Source organism: Daphnia carinata, chromosome 4 (assembly GCF_022539665.2).
Source record: "Daphnia carinata strain CSIRO-1 chromosome 4, CSIRO_AGI_Dcar_HiC_V3, whole genome shotgun sequence".
Lineage (NCBI taxonomy): Eukaryota > Metazoa > Arthropoda > Branchiopoda > Diplostraca > Daphniidae > Daphnia > Daphnia carinata.
Genome location: NC_081334.1, coordinates 8682889 through 8703423, shown reverse-complemented (window position 1 = coordinate 8703423; position 20535 = coordinate 8682889). Strand labels below are relative to the sequence as shown.

Below are 20535 nucleotides of genomic sequence, written 5' to 3'. Positions count from 1 at the left end.
ATGGCTCTGCAAAATGGCTGGCTGGCTTTAAGGGCCAACAGTTCGTTATAGTAAAATCACATCAATGCAGAAGTGATTTTCATGAAGTTTGATCGTATTATGCAAAAAAAAAAATTTACCGCTACCGTTACCGTCCGTTACTTGGAAAAAAATTACCGCGGTAGCGGTACTTTTTGAAAGTATCGCTTCCAACCCTGGTTTGAATGTAGATATTGAAACTCACTGTATCACACTATATTCACATTGAATACACGTATATTTGATGCTGTTTGAATGTAGATGTTGAAACTCACTCTATCACACTATATTCAGGTTGAATAGACATATATTTGATGCTGTTTGAATGTAGATATCGAAACTCACTGTATCACATTATATTCACATTAAATACACGCATATTTGATGATATTTGAATGTAGATGTTGAAACTCACCGTATCACACTATATTAACATTGAATACACGTATATTTGATACTGTTTGAAAGTAGATATTGAAACTCACTGTTCCCAATGGAACAAACACGCATGCGCGTACGCATAGCTTAATTAAAAACGCGTGGTTGCCCCCAACCCCTTCAGCCCTAAGGGAGGGGGGAGCAGAAAATTCAAGAGAAAAAAAAAAGGCCAACTGGGGTAGTCTCGTTTTTGTTGTCTGGAAAGTCAGACGTCTCGTTTTAGTTATATCCATTGTAACTCAATTCTGCACGTTTCTCTGAGCACTTTGGCGAAGCTGAGTTTTCAGTTTTTTTTCTTTTCGTATCGCATCGCATCATCATTCTGGCAATACATCTCATCATCATTACTTCATTGTAATAGAATTTCTCGATACGTCACATTTATGGTACATCGACCGGGAATCTGTGAATTTGTCTTCAACAAGGTAAGGAGGAATCCTTATTGGTATAAGTTGTTTAGAGGTGTTTGGAAAGAGTCTCGACTGGCTTCACGCCTTGAATTGTCGAGGCATAATACCACAACTTAATTAAATATTCTTGCTGTCAACCTTGTCTTCACGATCAAGCCCCGCGTGGCAGAGTAGCACGCTTCATCATTCTCAGCACGACTTGGCCCGGCTCTCGATCTCGATTAGCACGCTTCATCATTCTCACCACGACTTGGCCCGGCTTTCGATCTCGATTAGCACGCTCCTTCATTCTCATCACGACCTGGCCGGACTCTCGACCTCGATTTACACGCCTTCTTAAACTTAAGCTCGACTTTGCTTGACTTGGTCACGATTAACGCGCTTCGCCATTTCATATCCCAAATTGGTTCGGCAACTTTAGTGACTATTCGGTACGAACGGTGTTGGGGCTGCTTTCCTGGGTACTAGCAGTCTGGCTAGCCATGGCTACGAAGGAAGAGGAGGTGGTGTCAGGAGTACCACCTAGTTCAACGCATGCTTACCCACCCATTCTGCTCAACCCATCGACTACGCGACAAGAAAGGACAACAGAGGATGAGGAAAATTTCGATTTGGGTAGCATGTCTGCTGAAGAGCTTCTTGCCCTAAGGAAAGCTGCAAATAATAAGCTTACACGAACACTTACGCGATTGAAGAAACTGTTGGATGAAGAGAAATCCAAATCGGAGATACGAATGGTGAGAGAGACGTTTATGCAGCTGGCGGACGAATGTATCGACTATAATGTTGCATACTAAACAAAGAGGGCCTACCGGAAAGCAAAAAACAGCTCGCGTCCGCTTGGACACTAGAGGTAGAAGACTTACGAGAGTAACGAGAGAACTGCGATCCCGCCAATGTGAAACCACGACCACTGCCTCATCAATTTCAATAGCTTCAAGACGAGCAAGAAAGGCGGAAAGGGAGCGGAAGGAAGAAGAAAGGGAAGCAGAGATAAAGAAGAAAGAGATCCAACATAAGAGGAGATTGTTGGAATTACAGCACGAGGAAGAAATGTTGGATGAACGCGTATAGCAGGCAAAACAGCGGGAGCAGGATGCCAAGGAAGAAGATATTCGTGAGCTCGACGATTCCCAAGAGGAAATTAGATACCAGCCTCGGGTCTCCCCAGCAGAGTGGAAGGCGTCTCCGAGTGAAAGGGAAGAAAGGTGTGCCGAAAACTTGGGTGAAATAGAACTAGCCGAATTTAGACGCCGCTTAAATCGATTGATTGAAGAGACGGTATCTACATGCAGACCCCAAACGAAACTAGAAGACCAAATTAATCCGAAAAGATATCCCGCAATGCCGCATGCGCTCACATTGGTGAGGCAGCCCAAGCCGCTGAAGCCGTTCAACGGTGATCCAAGAGAGTGGGCTTTTTTCCTGGGGAATTTCAACAGCCAAGTCTCCAATGGCTTGTTAGACGATTCACAGCGCTTGGTGCTGTTACGCGAATCTCTAACGCCTCAGGTGGCAAATCGAATTATTAACCTCCTCTATGATGGCAAGAATTTTCAAGCAGCACTGGACGCGTTAACGAAGAGGTACGGGCACCCATACTTAATTGCGAGGGCACATCTGGAATCACTGTCACGGCTACCGACAGTGAAGGAAGAGTATAGTTCCCTGTCACATTTCGTTGCTGAATTGAACTCGGCCGTAGCAGCTTTACAAGGAACGGGTTACGACTTGGAGTTGAAGTCGACCACATTGTTGACCCAATTGTTAGGAAAACTACCAGTAACTTTACGTCGGAAATGGGGATCCCACGTCACGGGAATTTTACCGAATCAGCCTACTTTGCTCGATTTCAACGATTGGATTGAAACGGAATCACTCGGTGTGCTCTACGGCTCCCTACACGTCACGACAACGAAATCGTTAGAAGGAATCGAGGCAAACAGCCGAAGATAGTGAACGGTGCAACACCCAGACTCTATCACACGATCGTCAAACCAAAACTAATATGTAGTGTATGCGAGAAAGGTTATCGAATGCAAGATTGCTTTAAATTTAGAGCGCTCCAACCCGATGAACGCACGAAACTCGTAAGATCCAGAGGATGCTGTTACCGATGTCTGGAACAAGGCCACCGAGGTGCAGATTGCACGTCAGGCAAGCTATGCGGAATCGATGGGTGTAGATCCGCACACCATCCGGCGTTACACGGCTGCCCTCACTTGTACCAGAAAACCCCGACAGAGAATAATACACCTTCAAGTTCAAAACCCTCCGAAGGAAACGTAACCGTGACTCAAACGCATACACCGAATGTTTTGTTAGCCGTCGTACCAGTGCGGCTAAAGACGAATTCGCATACCATCGAAACCTTTGCCCTCCTCGATTCTGGAAGCCAAGTAAGTCTGATCGACGCAGACTTGGCCAAACATATTGGTCTACACGGAGTACCAGAAACTCGTTACTTTGGGACCTTTTGCGGAACCTCCCCATCCATACGCTCCTATTGTACCAACTTCGACGTGAGGTCAATTGATGGCAAGCACGTGTTCAAAGTCTCCGACGCCCGTACCGTGCCCAATCTGAATTTGAGTGACCACTCAAGAACCGGATTATCGATAGGAAAGTGGGATTATTTAAGAGGCTTAATTCTTCCTGTGCAGCCGACGAATCTCCAGGTTCTATTAGGCATGGACGTGGACGGAGCTCATGACGTCTACGACACCCGACGTCCGACCACTGCAGGGAATGGTCCACGGGCGGAACTCACACCGTTTGGCTGGTGCCTGGTTGGACGTGTGACGAAAGCTTCTTATTCAAACATCGATTGCCCAGCCATTCGTTATGTAACAGACAACAGGTTGGAGGAGTTAGTACAATCATTTTGGTCAACCGAGTCGTTTGGCGTGAAACACTGTCCTGCGGTAATACCACACGAGGATCGACGAACGCTCGACATGCTGAAAGCAAGTACGAAACATGTTGGAGATCGCTATGAAGTTGGCTTGCTTTGGATCGATGGTCCGATCACGTTGCCAAATAATCGTTCGGCCGCATATCGACGATTTTTAATGCTTGAGGCCAAGCTTACGTCTAATATGAATTTGGCGCATCTCTACACGAACGAAATTGAAATGTATGCAAGATCTGGATTTTCAAGAAAGCTGAAGCCAGAAGAAGTGGACGACAAGACGGGCCCTGTGTAGTACCTTCCTCATCACGGAGTTGTTCATCCTGCCAAAGCTCGGAAGGTACGAGTGGTATTCGACGAGTAAGGACGTCAGTAAGCACATCAGCAAAGTATGGCGGTACATCGTTGAATAATGTGCTCCGCAAGGGTCCCGAACTGAACAGTGATCTAATTGGAGGTTTGATTCGTTTCCGTGCACACAGTATTCCCCTTTATGCGGATGTGAAGCAAATGTTTCTTCAAGTAAGAGTTTTGGAGAATGAAAGGCGTTTTTTGAGGTACTTATGGCGTCCGATCGGAAGCAGCGGAACCCCAGACACGTATGAAATAAAAGTTCATATTTTTGGAGCAAAAATGTTTACCTTCAGTCTGTATGTACGCGATGCGTCGAACTGCTGAAGACTTCCGCATGAATTCTCCGATGTTGCTGACTTAGTTTCCACGCATTTCTACGTCGACAATTATTTAGATTCCGTGCCTACCGAAGAAGAGGCCGTAGAACGGGCGAAGCGGCTGACGGAACTATTGCAGAGAAAAGGGTTTTGCTTGACAAAGTGGATTTCGTCATCACGTAAGGCCTTGGCGGCCTTGGATCCAACGCACTTGATGATCCCAACACTCAACCTAGCAAGAGATGCCCTTCCCACCGAGAGGACGTTAGGAGTGTCGTGGAATAGTGAGTCCGACACCTTTACATTCGACATCAACAAGAAGACGGCAGTGAAAACGAAAAGAGAGGCGCTGAGTTAATTGGCTAGCGTGTTCGATCCCCTAGGTTTTTTGGGGCCGGTGATTGTACCAGCAAAGATACTCCTCCAGCGTTTATGGAGGCTCGAGTTAAATTGAGACGATCCGCTACCTGACGAAACGCGTAAGGGATGGATCCAACGGGCCGCGGCATTACACAACCTGGTGAACTTACAAATTCCCCGATGCTTCTCAACGCACCCAACTGCTGAAAGATCATTTCACGTTTTTTGTGACGCGTCTGAACGCGCGTTCGGAGCAGTGGTTTACTGTAGACAGGAATTCCTTGGTGGTACAAAGGTGACGTTCGTCATTTCGAAGTGCAGAGTCGCTCCGTTGCGATTTTTAACCGTCCCGCGCCTCGAGCTGCAAGCAGCTCTCCTCGGTGCCCGATTGGCGAACACGGTGTCAGCAGAGTTAAACTCCCAGTCCGCCAATTTTACCTTTTGGTCGGATTCTAAGACGGTTATTCAATGGATATCCTGCACGAATGGTCGTTTACAAACTTTCGTAGCAAATCGAGTGTCCGAAATTTGGAATCTTACGAAGCCCAGCCAGTGGCGGCATGTTCCTGGTGAAAACAACCCCGCTGATGACCTGAGCCGTGGGATTCCATCGACGGCGTTGTTGATTAATCATCACTGGTTTAGTGGCCCGACATTCCTAAAGTTACCCGAAGCGTCTTGGCCGAATAGATGGTTCCCACCTGGACTTACGAACGACGACCCCGAAGTAATACACGAATGGGTATACCACACAGCCATTGTAAAGGACGAAGATATAGTTGAAACCTTGTGTAACCGTAACTGGTGCTGGTGGAAGATAGTTAGGATTGTAGCGTGGATGTGCCGACCCTTAGTTCGCAAAAGGAACAAGATGACTGACCAAACGCCACTGGGCTTATGCACGCTAAGCGTCGAAGAGTTAGCTACAGCCGAAAGAAAATGCCTAATTGCTGCTCAGAAGCTCTCTTTTCCGTCAGAAGTCGCCGCGCTACGCTCGAAGAAGGTCTTGCCGTCAACATCGGTTATTCTTAAATTATTACCTTTTTTAGACGAAAACGGACTCTTGAGAGTTGGTGGACGAATCGACCGATGTCCGATTCCGTACGAAAGCCGCCATCCGATCCTGCTACACTTCACGCACCCGATCTCCCGTGCTATTGTTACACACATTCATCATCGTTTCTATCACTTCTCCGCTCATAGGACGCTTAGAGAAATTGTAAAAAAATATTGGATTTTGAAAGCTCGCGCCTTGACACGTCGGGTCGTAAGCAGTTGTCCGGATTGTCGCCGAAGAACTATTGCACCATTCCAACGATTTTTTACGATCACCGGCATCGACTATTTTGGCCCAATTACCGTAGTTTTGCATCGCCGGACTCACCAGAGGTATGGCTGCCTCTTTACATGCCTTAACACTAGGGCGATTCACTTAGAAATGTCTAACACCCTCGACGCTGATTCCTTTTTAATGGCATTCCACCGCTTCGTCGCACGCCGAGGATTACCAAAAGTAATATACAGCGACAACGGTACCAACTTGACAGCCGGCGAAAGCGAACTGCGGAAGTTATTACTTGCCTTGGACCAGCCTAAAGTAATCGATACCTTAAGCAAACAGTCGGTGAAGTGGAAGTTTATTCCACCTGCAGCACCGCATTTCGGAGGAGTGTGGGAGCGGTTAGTCCAAAGTGCAAAACGACCGTTGGTTCGAGTTGTCAATGGCCAAACGCTAACGGATGAAACACTTAATTCAGCACTGATCGAAGTAGAAGCGTTGTTAAACTGTAGACCTTTGACACACTTAAGTATAGACCTTCACGATCCCGAACCGTTGACACCTAACCATTTTCTGATGGGTAGAGCCACGAATCATTTCATCCCGGAGCGACCGGAACGTGGAAGAGACCTTCGGCGACGATGGCGGACCGCGCAAACGATCGCCTATCACTTTTGGAAGAGGTGGTTAAAGGAATATGTACCGTTCCTGACCAAGCGACGCAAATGGTTGAAGGACAAACCAAACTTAGAAATTGGAGCAGGGGTCCTGATTGTCGCCGAAAACACTCCTCGCGAGAAATGGCCGATCGGCAGGGTCGTCGAGGTGTTCCCTGGACCTAATGGAATCGTTCGTTCGGCCCGAATCAAGACGAAGTCCGAAGAATATGTACGACCGGTTACAAAACTGTGTATACTCGAGGCCGATGAATCATCCTACGAAGACGGCGTTTTCTCCCCTGATGGTGGTCATGAAACCCGCAATTGAATCCTTTATCCTTTATGTTTAATTTTCTCAATCAGAATATGCCAATCTTATTTCCTTGTTATTTTCATCTCTCTGTACATCCATCAATGTAGTTATAGTTTGTTTTTCCTATGGAAAAACGGGCCCCGGAATGTTCCCAATGGAACAAACACGCATGCGCGTACGCATAGCTTAATTAAAAACGCGTTGTTGCCCCCAACCCCTTCAGCCTAAGGCAAGGGGGAGCAGAAAATTCAAGAGAAAAAAAAAAGCCAACTGGGGTAGTCTCGTTTTTGTTGTCTGGAAAGTCAGACGTATCGTTTTAGTTATATCCATTCTAACTCAATTCTGCACGTTTCTCTGAGCACTTTGGCGAAGCTGAGTTTTCAGTTTTTTTTTCTTTTCGTATCACATCGCATCATCATTCTGGCAATTCATCTCATCATCATTACTTCATTGTAATAGAATTTCTCGATACGTCATACTCACTGTATCACACTATATTCACATTGGATACACGGATATTTGATACTGTTTGAATGTAGATCATGAAACTCATTCTGTAACACTATATTCACATTGAATACACGTATATTTGATGCTGTTTGAATGTAGATATTGAAACTCGCTGTATCACACTTTATTCACATTGAACACTCGTATGTTTCATACTGTTTGAATGTAAATCGTGAAACTGATTCTATAACACTATATTCACATTTAATACACGTATATTTGATGCTGTTTGAATGTAGATATTGAAACTCAATGTATCACACTTTATTCACATTGTATACACGTATATTTGATACTGTTTGAATGTAAATCATGAAACTGATTCTATAAGACTATATTCACATTGAATACACGTATATTTGATACTGTTTGAATGTAGATCACGAAACTGATTTCATAACACTATACTCATATTGAATACACGTATATTCGATACTGTATGAATGTAGATCATGAAACTGATTCTATAACACTATTCACATTGAATACACGTATATTTGATGGTGATTGAATGTAGATATTGAAACTCACTGTATCACACTATTTTCACATTGAATACACGTATATTTGATACTGTTTGAATGTAAATCATGAAACTGATTCTATAAGACTATATTCACATTGAATACACGTATATTTGATACTGTTTGAATGTAGATCATGAAACTGATTCTATAACACTATATTCACATTGAATACATGTATATTTGATACTGTTTGAATGAAGATCATGAAACTGATTCTATAATACTATATTCACATTGAATACACGTATATTTGATGCTATTTGAATGTAGATATTGAAACTCACTGTATCACACTATATTCACATTGAATACACGTATATTTGATGGTGTTTGAATGTCGATATTGAAACTCACTGTATCACACTATATTCACATTGAATACCGTATATTTGATGCTGTTTGAATGTAGATATTGAAACTCACTGTATCACACTATATTCACATTGAATATACGTATATTTGATGCTGTTTGAATTTAGATCATGAAACTGATTCTATAACACTATATTCACATTCAATACACGTATATTTGATGCTTTTTGGATGTAGATATTGAAACTCACTGTATCACACTATATTAACATTGAATACACGTATATTTGATACTGTTTGAATGTAGATCATGAAACTGATTCTATTGTAAAGCATCTCCCCGTGTGGGAAGATGGACTTTACGGATTAAGACAATAAATGTAAATTGAACTCGAGGCGTTTTACCCACAATGACGTATGTGTTTATTGTAACCTAAGACATAAGAATTAAAAAGGTAAGAGAACAAAAGATAAGAAGAAACATTCGGGAAAACAGTTAAAGAAAGAATAAATAGACAGGGGGTCTTACCGTGAACTCACGAGTGAAAGAATGGAAGAAAACGACAGGCGAACTTGGATTTCAGCTTCCACACGAGCGATACACAGCAAGAGTTCAGATTCGTAAGAATCTGAAAATCAATGTCCGGGATAGCTCGGGACAAGAACGAATTCTAACTCAAAATTTAGGCAAGGAAACATTAAGCAAGGCACAATACTTCTCAATAAAGCGGGAAAGATTGACTTAAGGCGACTATTTGGCACGGCTGCAACTAATTGTCTGATTTCCGTCAACTGCTAGGTTTATCACGAAACTTTGCATACTGCAAAAGTGGCGTGATTGGGCGGAGCTTGTGCATTCACGCGGCAGCCAATTAAACGATGCCGTTTGATGTGGCGTGATATTGAGGGCGTATCGTCTGCGTGAGTCATCTGCAGGTGTTCATTTGGATCAGCTGCACTGCGTATATAGTGTTGCAATTGCCATGTCCAGACATGCGTTTACTACTGAAGCAAAAGCGAGAAAAAGTTAAAGTAATATGTTCGGCTTCGTTACATCACTCCCGGCGGCGTGAGATTACGTCCCGTAATCAGAGTTGATGCATCGGAATCGATTCGGGAGCCACAGGTCTTGGATCATCGGAAGGGCGACAGCATACAGCCCAGATGAGTGTAAAAAGACAGCAGGCGTAACATATGCGTAAGAAGAGAAGCATTAAGAGACATGATATGCGGAGGAAGAAGTAATTTGTGATGGTGTCCCACCAAGATGTATAAGTTCCGACTCTAGCCGATGTCACTAAGACATTCGATACACTGTATTTGTGGCGTAAGGCAAATTCAGGTGGAGGATGTTCATTAATCGCGGCGGCTATATCGGCCATAATGTTCATATGATTTAGCATATTGTCGGTATATGCCGGGTTGCTTCGATGTTCGTAGTCGAAGAATTCGACATTTTCATACCGAAAAGAATGCGCAAGCGTCTGTTCCCGTAACACAATGTTTGCTTCAATTGGTAACCAGGTTTATATACGGTAGGCATAAGGTTTGCCGTCAAAATTAACAAAACTATTAGTCCAGTAACAAGGGGAATATTTCACAAGTTCCCATCCGTCAAGATTAATAGTGTAATTCTGAAATTTCGATTGTGGTCCGCAAGATGTCAGTATAGTCTCAAATGTAACATTTAAAGCCTTACATTGAATCAGCACAACTGTTTTTCCAAAGGCTTGTAATTTTGTGCACTGTGGTAAATTTAACTGCGAAGCTGCTAACCATCCGTTATATTGAGCAGTTGTAACAGCCCTTTCGTGTTTGGCTTGGCGAGCCTCACATTGCATTAGTCGAATTTGTCTTGCCAATTCATTTTCATGATCGGTAAGTTGGTCTCGAATATATTGTATATTCGCGGGTACGTTTAGATTTTCGTCGGTAGATGGCGCTGGGGTCTTCAAAGTGGCTGTTAAATTTTCCATGATGGCCGTCGTCGAAACGGTGAGTTTTGATTGGCCGATGATCTCAAACGACGAAGTTTTATTGGTGCATTCGTTTTGTAGGGAGGCACAGCGTTGTATAGGCGTCAAATGAAAATCAAGTTGTTCGGCGTCATCTTGGAGCCTGAAAATTATTTCGTCACCCGGTAGACGGACCAGTGTACCCATTCCATCTTCCACTAGTCGGTTTTCGGTTTAGTCTTCTGTGTATAGGTTTTATCCCAAATCAGTGTTAAGTGATTGTGTGATAAATTTCCAGTCGGGGCGGAAGCTGTTCCGATCGGAGTTGTAAAATCGGCGTCTTCGTGTTGCTACAAAAGTAGCACTTTCTCCAGAACACAGTTTATAATTTCAGAATCAATTGTTTGTACCCAATATCCGAAAATGCCAGGTTCGCGATCAAATACAAATTTATCGTCTGAAAAAGTCATCCGATTTTCGTCACAACGTTTATGGTTAATCATTTCGTTACACTCGGCGGGTGAAGTGTCAATCGAAATTTTATCCGGCCCTACCGCTAGTTGACCGAAAACGTTCATGGTGATGCGCCGTATATTCTTCCATCTTGCGCAAATATATCTGGGAAATTTAGCCGCGGCACGTTCTTCGCTATAAATCGCATATTTCACCTTCACGGCCTTATTATCGGGCGCAATTGCTTGACAATTATCGTCGGAGAATCGGAGTATTCCCGTCTTTAATGGTTCGGAACAGTCGCATACGGTTGTTTGAAATGCCTGCGGGTGTAACCCGTAAAGGCATAGCAATAGTATGAATGGAATCATCGACATTTTCTATAGAGGGCAACATATAGTAAACAGTACAGAGAATATCAAACAGAGGAAGGTATGGATAAAAGCATTACACAACATCATGTGGGTTTCTTAAACTAGGGGAGTAATGTAAAAGAAGAAGGTAAAATAAAAAAGCGGAAGCGGAAAGTATATATGACGGCAATCGAAAAAGGTCAACGCTCTCCCGTCGGCCTTTAAACAGTTGCCGATGGTCGCGAGCGAGTAAAAATACGCATATAAGGCATAGTAAACGCGTTTTATCGGGTATACAGGGGAATATGTTTATGTCATAACTGGTGTCATTAGGAAGAGGAAAAGACAATCTCAATGATGCCGAAGAAAATTCTCGAAAATAAAGAATCGTTTAAACAGGAGGATAAAAAGATGCAGGTTACAATTTAAAGACGGAAAGGCACATAGGGACCAAGTTCAATTAGTGAAACAAAGGGCGTATACAGATAGGGTAAAAGGCAAGTGAAACACGAGCAAGGTGAAAGAAAAGGGCGCGCTTGGTGGGCTTGAAGGGTGCGTTTTTCCTAAGCTCAACGCAAGGCGTAACACAGGTGCTAATAGCTCAATGACAGAGTGCTCAGCTGTGATGCTAGGGGTCTGAGGCTCGAATCCTCAGTAGAACTAGATAACTTACCATCAAGAAGGGTGCTATAATACGCAAAATGTTACGTTCGTTATCTATTATCAAAAATAAACGATGTCACCTACGGTGCTACCCTCGCGGGCAGGGCTGTAGGGGGCACGGGCCTGCCTAGTATTTTTGTGCCCATTTTTTGTTTTCCTTTTTCCCCTTTCCATGGGAAAGGGGTAGTATCGTAATCTTTGCCACCCAGACAAGTTGTCACTAGCTTTTCCCTGTCTCGTTTGTCACGTCGTTTTCTGTGCAGCCTAGTTTAAAGTCCCGACTCAGTTTGTTTTTTCTTCCCTTTGTCCTCTCAAATCAAGCGTGGTACAGCAATAAAGCATTTTGTTTTACTTCACCTTCATTTTCATTCACCATCATCTATCATCATCATCCTCTCTCTGTTACGACTCACGCACGGGAGTCAGTAACAAATGGTGCCGAAACCCGGGATTTGACGAATACGTGCAAATTCCAGCCGCGTTAGTAAAAACCCTCGCTTGATCGTAAAATTGTCGGGTATTCTCCCTGTAAACTTTGGCAGACGTCCACGCCACCCTGAAGGTACCCACCTGTCCACCACGCGTTTGCCATCTGACAAGAAGATCGGTGTATCAACGTGAATCATCGACATCCGTTAACGTGTGACTCTATCAGCCTAAGAAAACGTTTCTACGTCATGAGTGAAGCCGCACCTAAAGCCGAAAACATGGAAATTGGCCACATTTGGGAACACGGCCCGAACCCAATGGTAGACGCATCGAAACCTGAACGGCAGAAGAGTGAACGGCCATTACTTCCCGAAAACGATCTCAAGAAGAAACGTGGGAAGAGAAAGGCGGCCCACACGAAGTTAACGACGCAACTCAGAAAGGCAGTGGAAGACCACAAGATGGGAGCCATCAGAGTAAAGAAGTTACAAGTAACTGCATGGCGGGACGAATTGATTCGTATATACGAAGAAGTCAAAGCAATTCACAATCAGTATACAGAAAGTTTATCCGACCTGACTGAGCAACAACGTCAAGCATGCGACAAGTGGGAAGTAGACTTCGAAACCGATCACGTTGAAGTTATCAAATTCGCAAATCGCTACGCCACTTCCTCAAGTCAGTCCGCCAGCTCGATTGGGACAGTAGCTTCAGACATCACATGTAGTACCACGTTATCTGGAAAAAGGCGTACCAGCGTTAAACCAACCAGCCTCCTCCAACAATCAACGACCCAAGACGAATTGGAGGCTGAAGCTCGGATGCTGAAGTTGGAATTAAAGTTGGAAACGGCAAGGGCACAGATGGAAGCAAATACAACTTCCATAACAGAAACCCTCAACAAGGCGTTAAGAAGCATGAGCGAACAACTTAGTAAGCTCATTGATAGTTCAAGAGTTACGTCCAAAGATATCGCGGCCAACAACACGTTGGTCCGGGAAGCACATCACACGTTGGACGGTTTGGATCAGAAAATTGACACAGTTAAGGTGGAGTTGAACGTTGAAGGTCTACGATCGGAAATGGACGAGATGAAAGCTCAACCAAGAACGATTCAGGACCAACGACTCCCTGAACGATCACCAGTCTTACAAGCACGTCAAGATATTCCAGCCCTGTCACCCATACGCACGATGGAGGATGCTGTCCGTCATCGCAGAAAATTGGTCGCCACCGATGCATCTCCACGAGACCCGCGGCGAGGTGTGACGACCACGATGACGTCCCGTTGCGGCCCTACGGATCACGACGAAGATGAACACTCTGAACGTTCTCACGCCCATAGTCATCGCCCTCACAGCAGCTGTTGTAGCCGTTTACAACCCCCAAACTTCAAGATCCAGCCATTCGACGGCAACCCGAAGAACTACGCGCGATTCAAGGCTAAATTCCAGGCCTTGTATGAAGAATACGAAGATTCTCCGGTACGTCTTTTCATGTTGGAGGAACTGCTAGCCGAAGAGGTACGAAACGAAGTCGGTGAATGTCTTACCGACGGAACAATGTACTCCGTGGTGTGGGAACGTTTGGACGCAGTCTACGGCCGAACTGAAATCATGGATCAGACGTACCTCGACGACCTTTTACAGGTCCCGCCATTGAAGAGCATAGATGCTGCCAGCCTCAAGACTTTTGCAAATCGTCTGCATGGAGCTGTAGCTACGCTCTCAAAATCGAAGTATAGCCATGAGCTATATAGCCGTACTACGTTGATGGCCCTTGAAGCAAAACTTACGCCTTACCTCAAGGATAAGTGGAACGAGAAAAGAAAAACGACAGGAGTAGAACTGAATGTTCTAGACCTAGACGACTGGTGACGTTAAAATCCATGAGCAAGCAACATGGAAAAAATGTATTCGAGTCTCTACCCACGTCAACGTCCAAAGGCGTAAAATTCGACGACAGGAAGCCCGTTAAGAGACCCAGCTTCCCACACACGTCGACCATTGGACACGTAACGACGATGGAAGGTTCGAAAGTAACGGCGTCAACATCATCAGCGACCATGCCTCCAAGGAGCCGATCAACATCGGGGAAGATGCCAGCCGAGAAGACGGAAAGATGGAAATGCTTTGTATGTAATGGCAGGAGCCACCATCTCTCAACCTGTAACGTCTTCATGTCTCTCACGCCCACGAAAAGGGCCGAGAAAGTATTCAAGTCCGGAAGTTGTCTGTTATGTCTTACGGGAAAACACGAACGCAAGGAATGTCCCAGGGACGTCAGCTGTACTATTGCTGATTGTACCGGAAACCGACACCCCACTTTGCTTCACGGATCCGAATTCATCCCATTGAGGAGGCTAGCGGATCCAGCTGCTCCATCAGCGCCATCTTCGACAGCTTTCCTTGGGACCTTGACCCATCTGGAAACAGTAAAACGACGCGTACGTTTCAAGATCGTACCGGTTCGCGTTGGAGTTGGCAAAACGTGGGTCGACACTTTCGGTTTCCTTGATACCGGAAGCGACACCACGCTGATTCGGAGCGATATAGTAAAAAGGTTGGGACTCGTTGGGCCATCAAAACGCATCAACGTCGTCTCGTATGACGGAGCCATGTCTAACGTTACGGCTTCCGTGGTAAACTTCACCTTAACATCTCGTGATGGTAAAAGCCAGTTTGAAGTCAAGCACGCCTACGCCGTCGACAATTTGAAGGTGACGCCGAATTCGCCGATCGACCCTCGACAGTTGGAGTCATGGAAACACCTACGTGGTATTGACGTCCCAACCGTGCAAGAAGAGGACGTAACCGTGCTGATAGGAATCGACGTCGCAGAGGCCCACGATCATGTAGCTTCCATCAAGCCGCCGGCTGGAACGACTGGGCCCATCGCCTTCAAGACGCCATTTGATTGGTGTCTGGGTGGACAAACAGGTCCACCACAAGACGGCCGCCCGTTCATCGCTCATCTGGCCATCGAAGAACGTTCCGAAAACCTAAATGAGATGGTGAAGAAGTTCTGGCAACTTGAGGCCAGTGAAGTAGAAATAGAACCACCCGTTCTATCCGAGGATGATCTACGTGGAAAACGCATCCTCGAATCGTCAGTAAAACGTATCGGTAACCAGTATCAAGTCGGCCTAATGTGGAAAGCCGACGAAGTAAATCTCCCAAACAATCGGGCAGCTGCATTGAAGAGGCTCTACGCTCTCGAACGACGTTTTCATCGAGACGAGGAGTTTGCTCACAAGTACGATGCAGTAGTCAAAGAGTACATCGGGCTAAAACACGCCCGGCTCTTAACGACCCCAGAAGCCCGGACGGAGACAAACAAGACGTGGTACCTGCCACACCACGGGGTCGTGAGCCCTTCCAGCTCATCGACCAAAGTTCGCGTTGTATTTGATGGAGCTGCTGAGTTTGGTGGCACATCGATAAACCAAAATTTACTTCGGGGACCCAATCTACTCGTTAACTTGCTTGGTGTACTCATCCGCTTCCGCCGTAACCTTGTACCAGTCGGAGCGGACATTGAAAAAATGTTCCACCAAGTGAAAGTCCCGGAAGAAGACCAGGCAGCCTTCCGATTTCTCTACCGGACGCCTGGCAGTAATTCAGCCCCGTTAACGTACCAGATGACGGTACACGTTTTTGGTGCAACATCCTCCCCGACGAGCTGCATCTTCGCCCTCAACAAGACGGCAGACGACTACAGCAGCCAGTTTCCAGACGTAGCCGATAGCGTTCGACGTAATTTCTACGTCGACAATTATCTCGACTCATTCGACTCCGAAGACGAGGTCATCAAACGGTCCCGCGAATTGAAGTCCCTTCTCCAGTTAGGCGGCTTCAATTTGACCAAATGGACGTCGTCATCGCGAATGGTGATAGCTGCGCTACGAGAGTTTGGCCTCGCCTCACCAACTCTGGATCTGGATTTGGAAAAACTTCCCGTCGAAAGAACTCTGGGAGTAATGTGGGACAGCGAACGAGATATGCTGACGTTCAAGATTCGGAAGCCGCCGCACAACGTGACACTCACGAAGCGAGCCTTCCTCAGCATCATCTCTAGCGTCTACGACCCGTTGGGGCTGGTGGCACCAGTTATCTTCGTAATGAAGTCCTTGCTCCAAGACATTTGGACCAACGAAGAACGGATCGGATGGGATGACGTCGTACCGGAAGCATTGAGTCAACGTTTCTATTGCTGGTACGATCATCTGGAAAATTTGGAGTCGCTCTCAGTACCGAGGTGCTTCCGTTTCAAACGAGGACGATGGACTCAACAGTGCCTCCACGTCTTCACGGATGCAAGCTCCAAAGGATTCGGAGCACTAGCCTACTTCCGCACTGTATTTGAAGACCATTCCGTCAACGTGTCATTCGTCATGTCGAAAACGCACGTCACACCGGTAAAAGGTCTCACGATTCCCCGTTTGGAGTTGCAGGCGGCAGTAGAAGGCCTCAACATTGCTCTCACGATTTGTCGTGAACTAGAAATTGATTTGAGGCAAGTAACCTTCGACACAGACTCGCAAACAGTGCTGCGGTGGATCCACTCGAAGACTTGCCGATTTGAAGTCTTCGTCAACAACCGCATCGGAAAGATACTTCGAAACACGGCGCGTCGACAATGGCGTCATGTCGCCGGAGTTGTAAACCCTGCAGACCTTTGTAGTAGGGGAATCGACCCAAAAGAGGTCGACGAATTGGCTTATTTTCATCGAGGACCTTCATTCCTGACCCTAGACCCCTCTGAGTGGTACTCTTGGGAAGAAATCACGGAGCCTGAGGAACGAGACGTAAACGTGATTCGCGTCTTGGCAGTAAAAATGGAAGATGAGAACCATGCCATCGACCATTGTGTAGCACGTTTTTCCAGCCTGGTGAAGATTCAACGGGTGTTAGCCTGGAGTAGAAGATTTACCAACAACGCCAGAGCAAAACTTCGTGATGAAAAACCCATTGTCGGAGAGTTGACAGTAGAAGAAATGGTGACATCGCTGACAAAATGCATCGTACGAGCGCAGGAATTGGTCTTTGCTGAGGAAGTTTACGCCCTTCGGAAGAATCTGGAATTACCACTCAGATCAAAACTTCGCACCTTCCAGCCTTTCTTGGATGAAGCTGGACAGATGCGAATTGGCGGACGTATACTTCACGCGCCGATCGACTATGCAGCCAAGCACCCCATACTCCTACCAGCATCTCAACTCCTAACGAAAAGGATAATTTGGGATTATCACGTTAGAAACATTCACGTCAAGACGGAGAGATTGTTGACGGACCTCCGCTCTCGCTACTGGATACTCTCTGGACGTAAAGTGGTAAAATCTGTCCTCAACAACTGCTGGCCCTGCAAGCGCACGTCGGCAAAACCTAGCCCTCCTTTGATGGCTTCACTACCAGTCCATCGTTTGACACCACATCTGGCGGCTTTCACGTACACAGGGATCGATTATTTCGGACCCTTGACCGTCAGAGTTGGTGGTAGGGGAAGAAGACACGAAAAACGTTGGATCAGCCTATTTACGTGCTTCACCACACGAGGGGTTCACCTGGAAGTGGCCAACGGGCTTAGTATGGAGGAGTTTTTACTCTGCTTCTCCCGTTTTGTTAGTCTACGTGGAAAACCCAAGGTCGTTTACAGCGACAACGGAACTAATTTTGTTGCCGCCGAGCAGGAGTTACGGCAAGCGTTGGAAGAACTCATCAGTAAACACGAAGAGCTCCAGACGTTAATGGCATGCCAACAGATTGAGTGGCATTTCTCTCCACCTCATGGACCCCACTTCGGCGGTGTTTGGGAAAGGATTGTACAATCCTGCAAGCGGGCAATGAAGACCAGTATCGGGAACTGCCTAGTTACGGACCAAGTTTTACGAACCGTAATCGCTGAGGTCGCAGCTTTGTTGAACGCCCGTCCGTTAACCCATCTGAGCGTGGACCCAGAAGACCCGGACCCGTTAACGCCCAACCACTTTTTGTATGGTGGAGCTAGACCCTATTTTACTCTACAGCTGGCCGACGTGGAAGACATTAACGTAACCAACAAGCAGTATCGGCAAAGTCAAGCCATACTCCAACACTTTTGGAACAGATGGCTACGTGAATACGTTCCCCACTTAACTGAGAGAAGAAAGTGGCAAGAAAATAGGCCTAACGTCACCGTGGGAGATTTAGTGTTAGCAGTTGAACCAAGTACTTTGCGTGGGCAGTGGCCGATGGGCAAAGTGTTGGAAGTTATCCCCAGTGTAACGGATAATGTGGTTCGAGTAGCAAAAGTCAAGCTCAGCAACCACCCAAAACCATGTATTCGGCCAGTGGCCAAATTATGTATCATGGTTGCAGCCAAAGATCAAGAAGTTTACGCAAAGGAAGAAAAAATGGAACCTTTAACAGCGTAAAATTCAACTTCAGTATGGTAAAATGTAAATACTGATTTGTAATGGAGCTACAATTAGTAGCTCCCCTTATACAACCAAAATTGTACATGCAAAAGGTGTTGTAAAATGTAAATACTATTTATAATGGAGCTATAATTAGTAGCTTCCCTTGTAAAAACAAAAATGTAAAATTGTAACAAGTAAAATCACATGGTAAACTCAACTGTAAACAAACGTAGGAAAATCACAACTTAAAGCTCTGGTGGAAGAGTCAATAAGTACTTTTGCCCTCAACGCCACCTATATTCAAGTACAAATATAGGGTAAAGGGCAAAAGTCAATTCGCTTGCTGTTTAGCAACACAAAAGCTGGAAACTGTTTAGCGGATCCTGTTAGCAGACGACAGTCAGTTGACCTAGCTTTACCCAGCATTCACGTCTCCCGTTAGCTCCACTTTCAACACTTCAAAATGGCCGAGAATCCTCTCCCATCCGTGGCATCCGTCAAAGACAAGCTGAAAGTGAGCCGTGAACGTGAAGATGAGTGCGTCACCAACTTAAAAGAAGTCATAGAAGACCTTTTGAGAGGGAAAAAGGAAGCCGTCGACCATGTGTATAAGGCCCAACTCGCAGTCCTACGTATCGATGAAGAGCTGGAGAAGAGGCAAGAAGACTTAGTGAACGTGCACGTTCACTTTAAAAGTGAGAGGGAAGCCTTGATGAGCTCGTACATCGGGTCCCTCTTACGCAGGGATCGTGAGAAGGTGGCCGAGGCACAGGTATCCACACCGGTCGCCACTCCAGAACGTCCGACGTACATCATCCCCTTGCACACCCCTAACATCCCGTGCTTCTTAAAGTCGCACGTCGCTGGACCAACACCCTGCAAGAAGATGGTTTCCAGCTGCGAAGACTTCATGCTCCTCACGAACCAAGACCGGTTGGAGCTACTTTTCCAGCAACGCCGGTGTTTTGGCTGTTTCGTGCCGACTGCCGTAGCTGGGCACGTAAGGCTCCTCGATTGTTCCCATCCTCGTCAGTGCGGGTTGTGCCACACCCGTGATCATCACCAGATCCTGTGCGGCACCAAGAAGACTTACAAGGATCTTCCCAGCCACTAAATTTAGTCGGTATCATGTGTTGTACGTTGGAAGTATGTCATTTATGTTTGTTTTATGCACCTGTTGTAACGGTGGGTCCCGCTGTCACCTACGGTGCTGCCCTCGCGGGCAGGGCTGTAGGGGGCACGGGCCTGCCTAGTATTTTTGTGCCCATTTTTTGTTTTCCTTTTACCCCTTTCCATGGGAAAGGGGTAGTATCGTAATCTTTGCCACCCAGACAAGTTGTCACTAGCTTTTCCCCGTCTCGTTTGTCACGTCGTTTTCTGTGCAGCCTAGTTTAAAGTCCCGACTCAGTTTGTTTTTTCTTCCCTTTGTCCTCTCAAATCAAGCGTGGTACAGCAATAAAGCATTTTGTTTTACTTCACCTTCATTTTCATTCACCATCATCTATCATCATCATCCTCTCTCTGTTACGACTCACGCACGGGAGTCAGTAACAAACGACGTGAAATTTAAATTTTTATTGTCTAAGTCCAACACATGAGAAATGGTAGGGGGAAAGAAACAAAATGGCGCTAAAAAGGGGAACGAACATCTGGAGGGAAAAGAAAACGGCTTCTGCGAGACAAGGGACATTTGTCTTAGACATAAGGGTTGGGTAAAATAGGTGGGTTGCTGGTGGAAAATAAAATTTTTTGGGGGGACTTATGCCTTTTGTTTCGTATACTTGTGTGAAGAACAAATAAAAAGGGAAGAAAATAGAACTTATCGAAAAGAAGGAATTGAGAAGCGAAGAAGAAAAGGAGACAGAAGAAGATGAAAG

The 20535-nt window shown here is 45.7% G+C and overlaps 2 protein-coding genes across 2 annotated transcripts; both read left to right on the top strand.

Moving 5' to 3' along the window:
* Window positions 1-2210: 2210 nt before the first annotated feature.
* On the top strand, window positions 2211-2822 carry LOC130687584 (uncharacterized). The gene has a single exon (XM_057510757.1). The coding sequence runs from the start codon at window positions 2211-2213 to the stop codon at window positions 2820-2822; it is 612 nt and encodes a 203-aa protein (XP_057366740.1).
* Window positions 2823-15271: 12449 nt separating this feature from the next.
* On the top strand, window positions 15272-18673 carry LOC130687583 (uncharacterized). Its single transcript, XM_059494998.1, has 3 exons — window positions 15272-15427; window positions 15506-16237; window positions 16286-18673. The coding sequence occupies exons 1-3, from the start codon at window positions 15272-15274 to the stop codon at window positions 18671-18673; spliced, it is 3276 nt and encodes a 1091-aa protein (XP_059350981.1).
* Window positions 18674-20535: the final 1862 nt, after the last annotated feature.

Excerpts from the sequence above, each read along its gene's own strand:
- LOC130687583 (XM_059494998.1), top strand. The coding sequence starts at position 15,272 with ATGGTGAAGAAGTTCTGGCAACTTGAGGCCAGTGAAGTAGAAATAGAA. Across the intron at positions 15,428-15,505 it reads TAATGTGGAAAGCCGACGAA|TTTGCTCACAAGTACGATGC; the intron begins GTAAATCTCCCA and ends CGAGACGAGGAG. Across the intron at positions 16,238-16,285 it reads CCGTCGAAAGAACTCTGGGA|CCGCCGCACAACGTGACACT; the intron begins GTAATGTGGGAC and ends AAGATTCGGAAG.
- LOC130687584 (XM_057510757.1), top strand. The coding sequence starts at position 2,211 with ATGCCGCATGCGCTCACATTGGTGAGGCAGCCCAAGCCGCTGAAGCCG.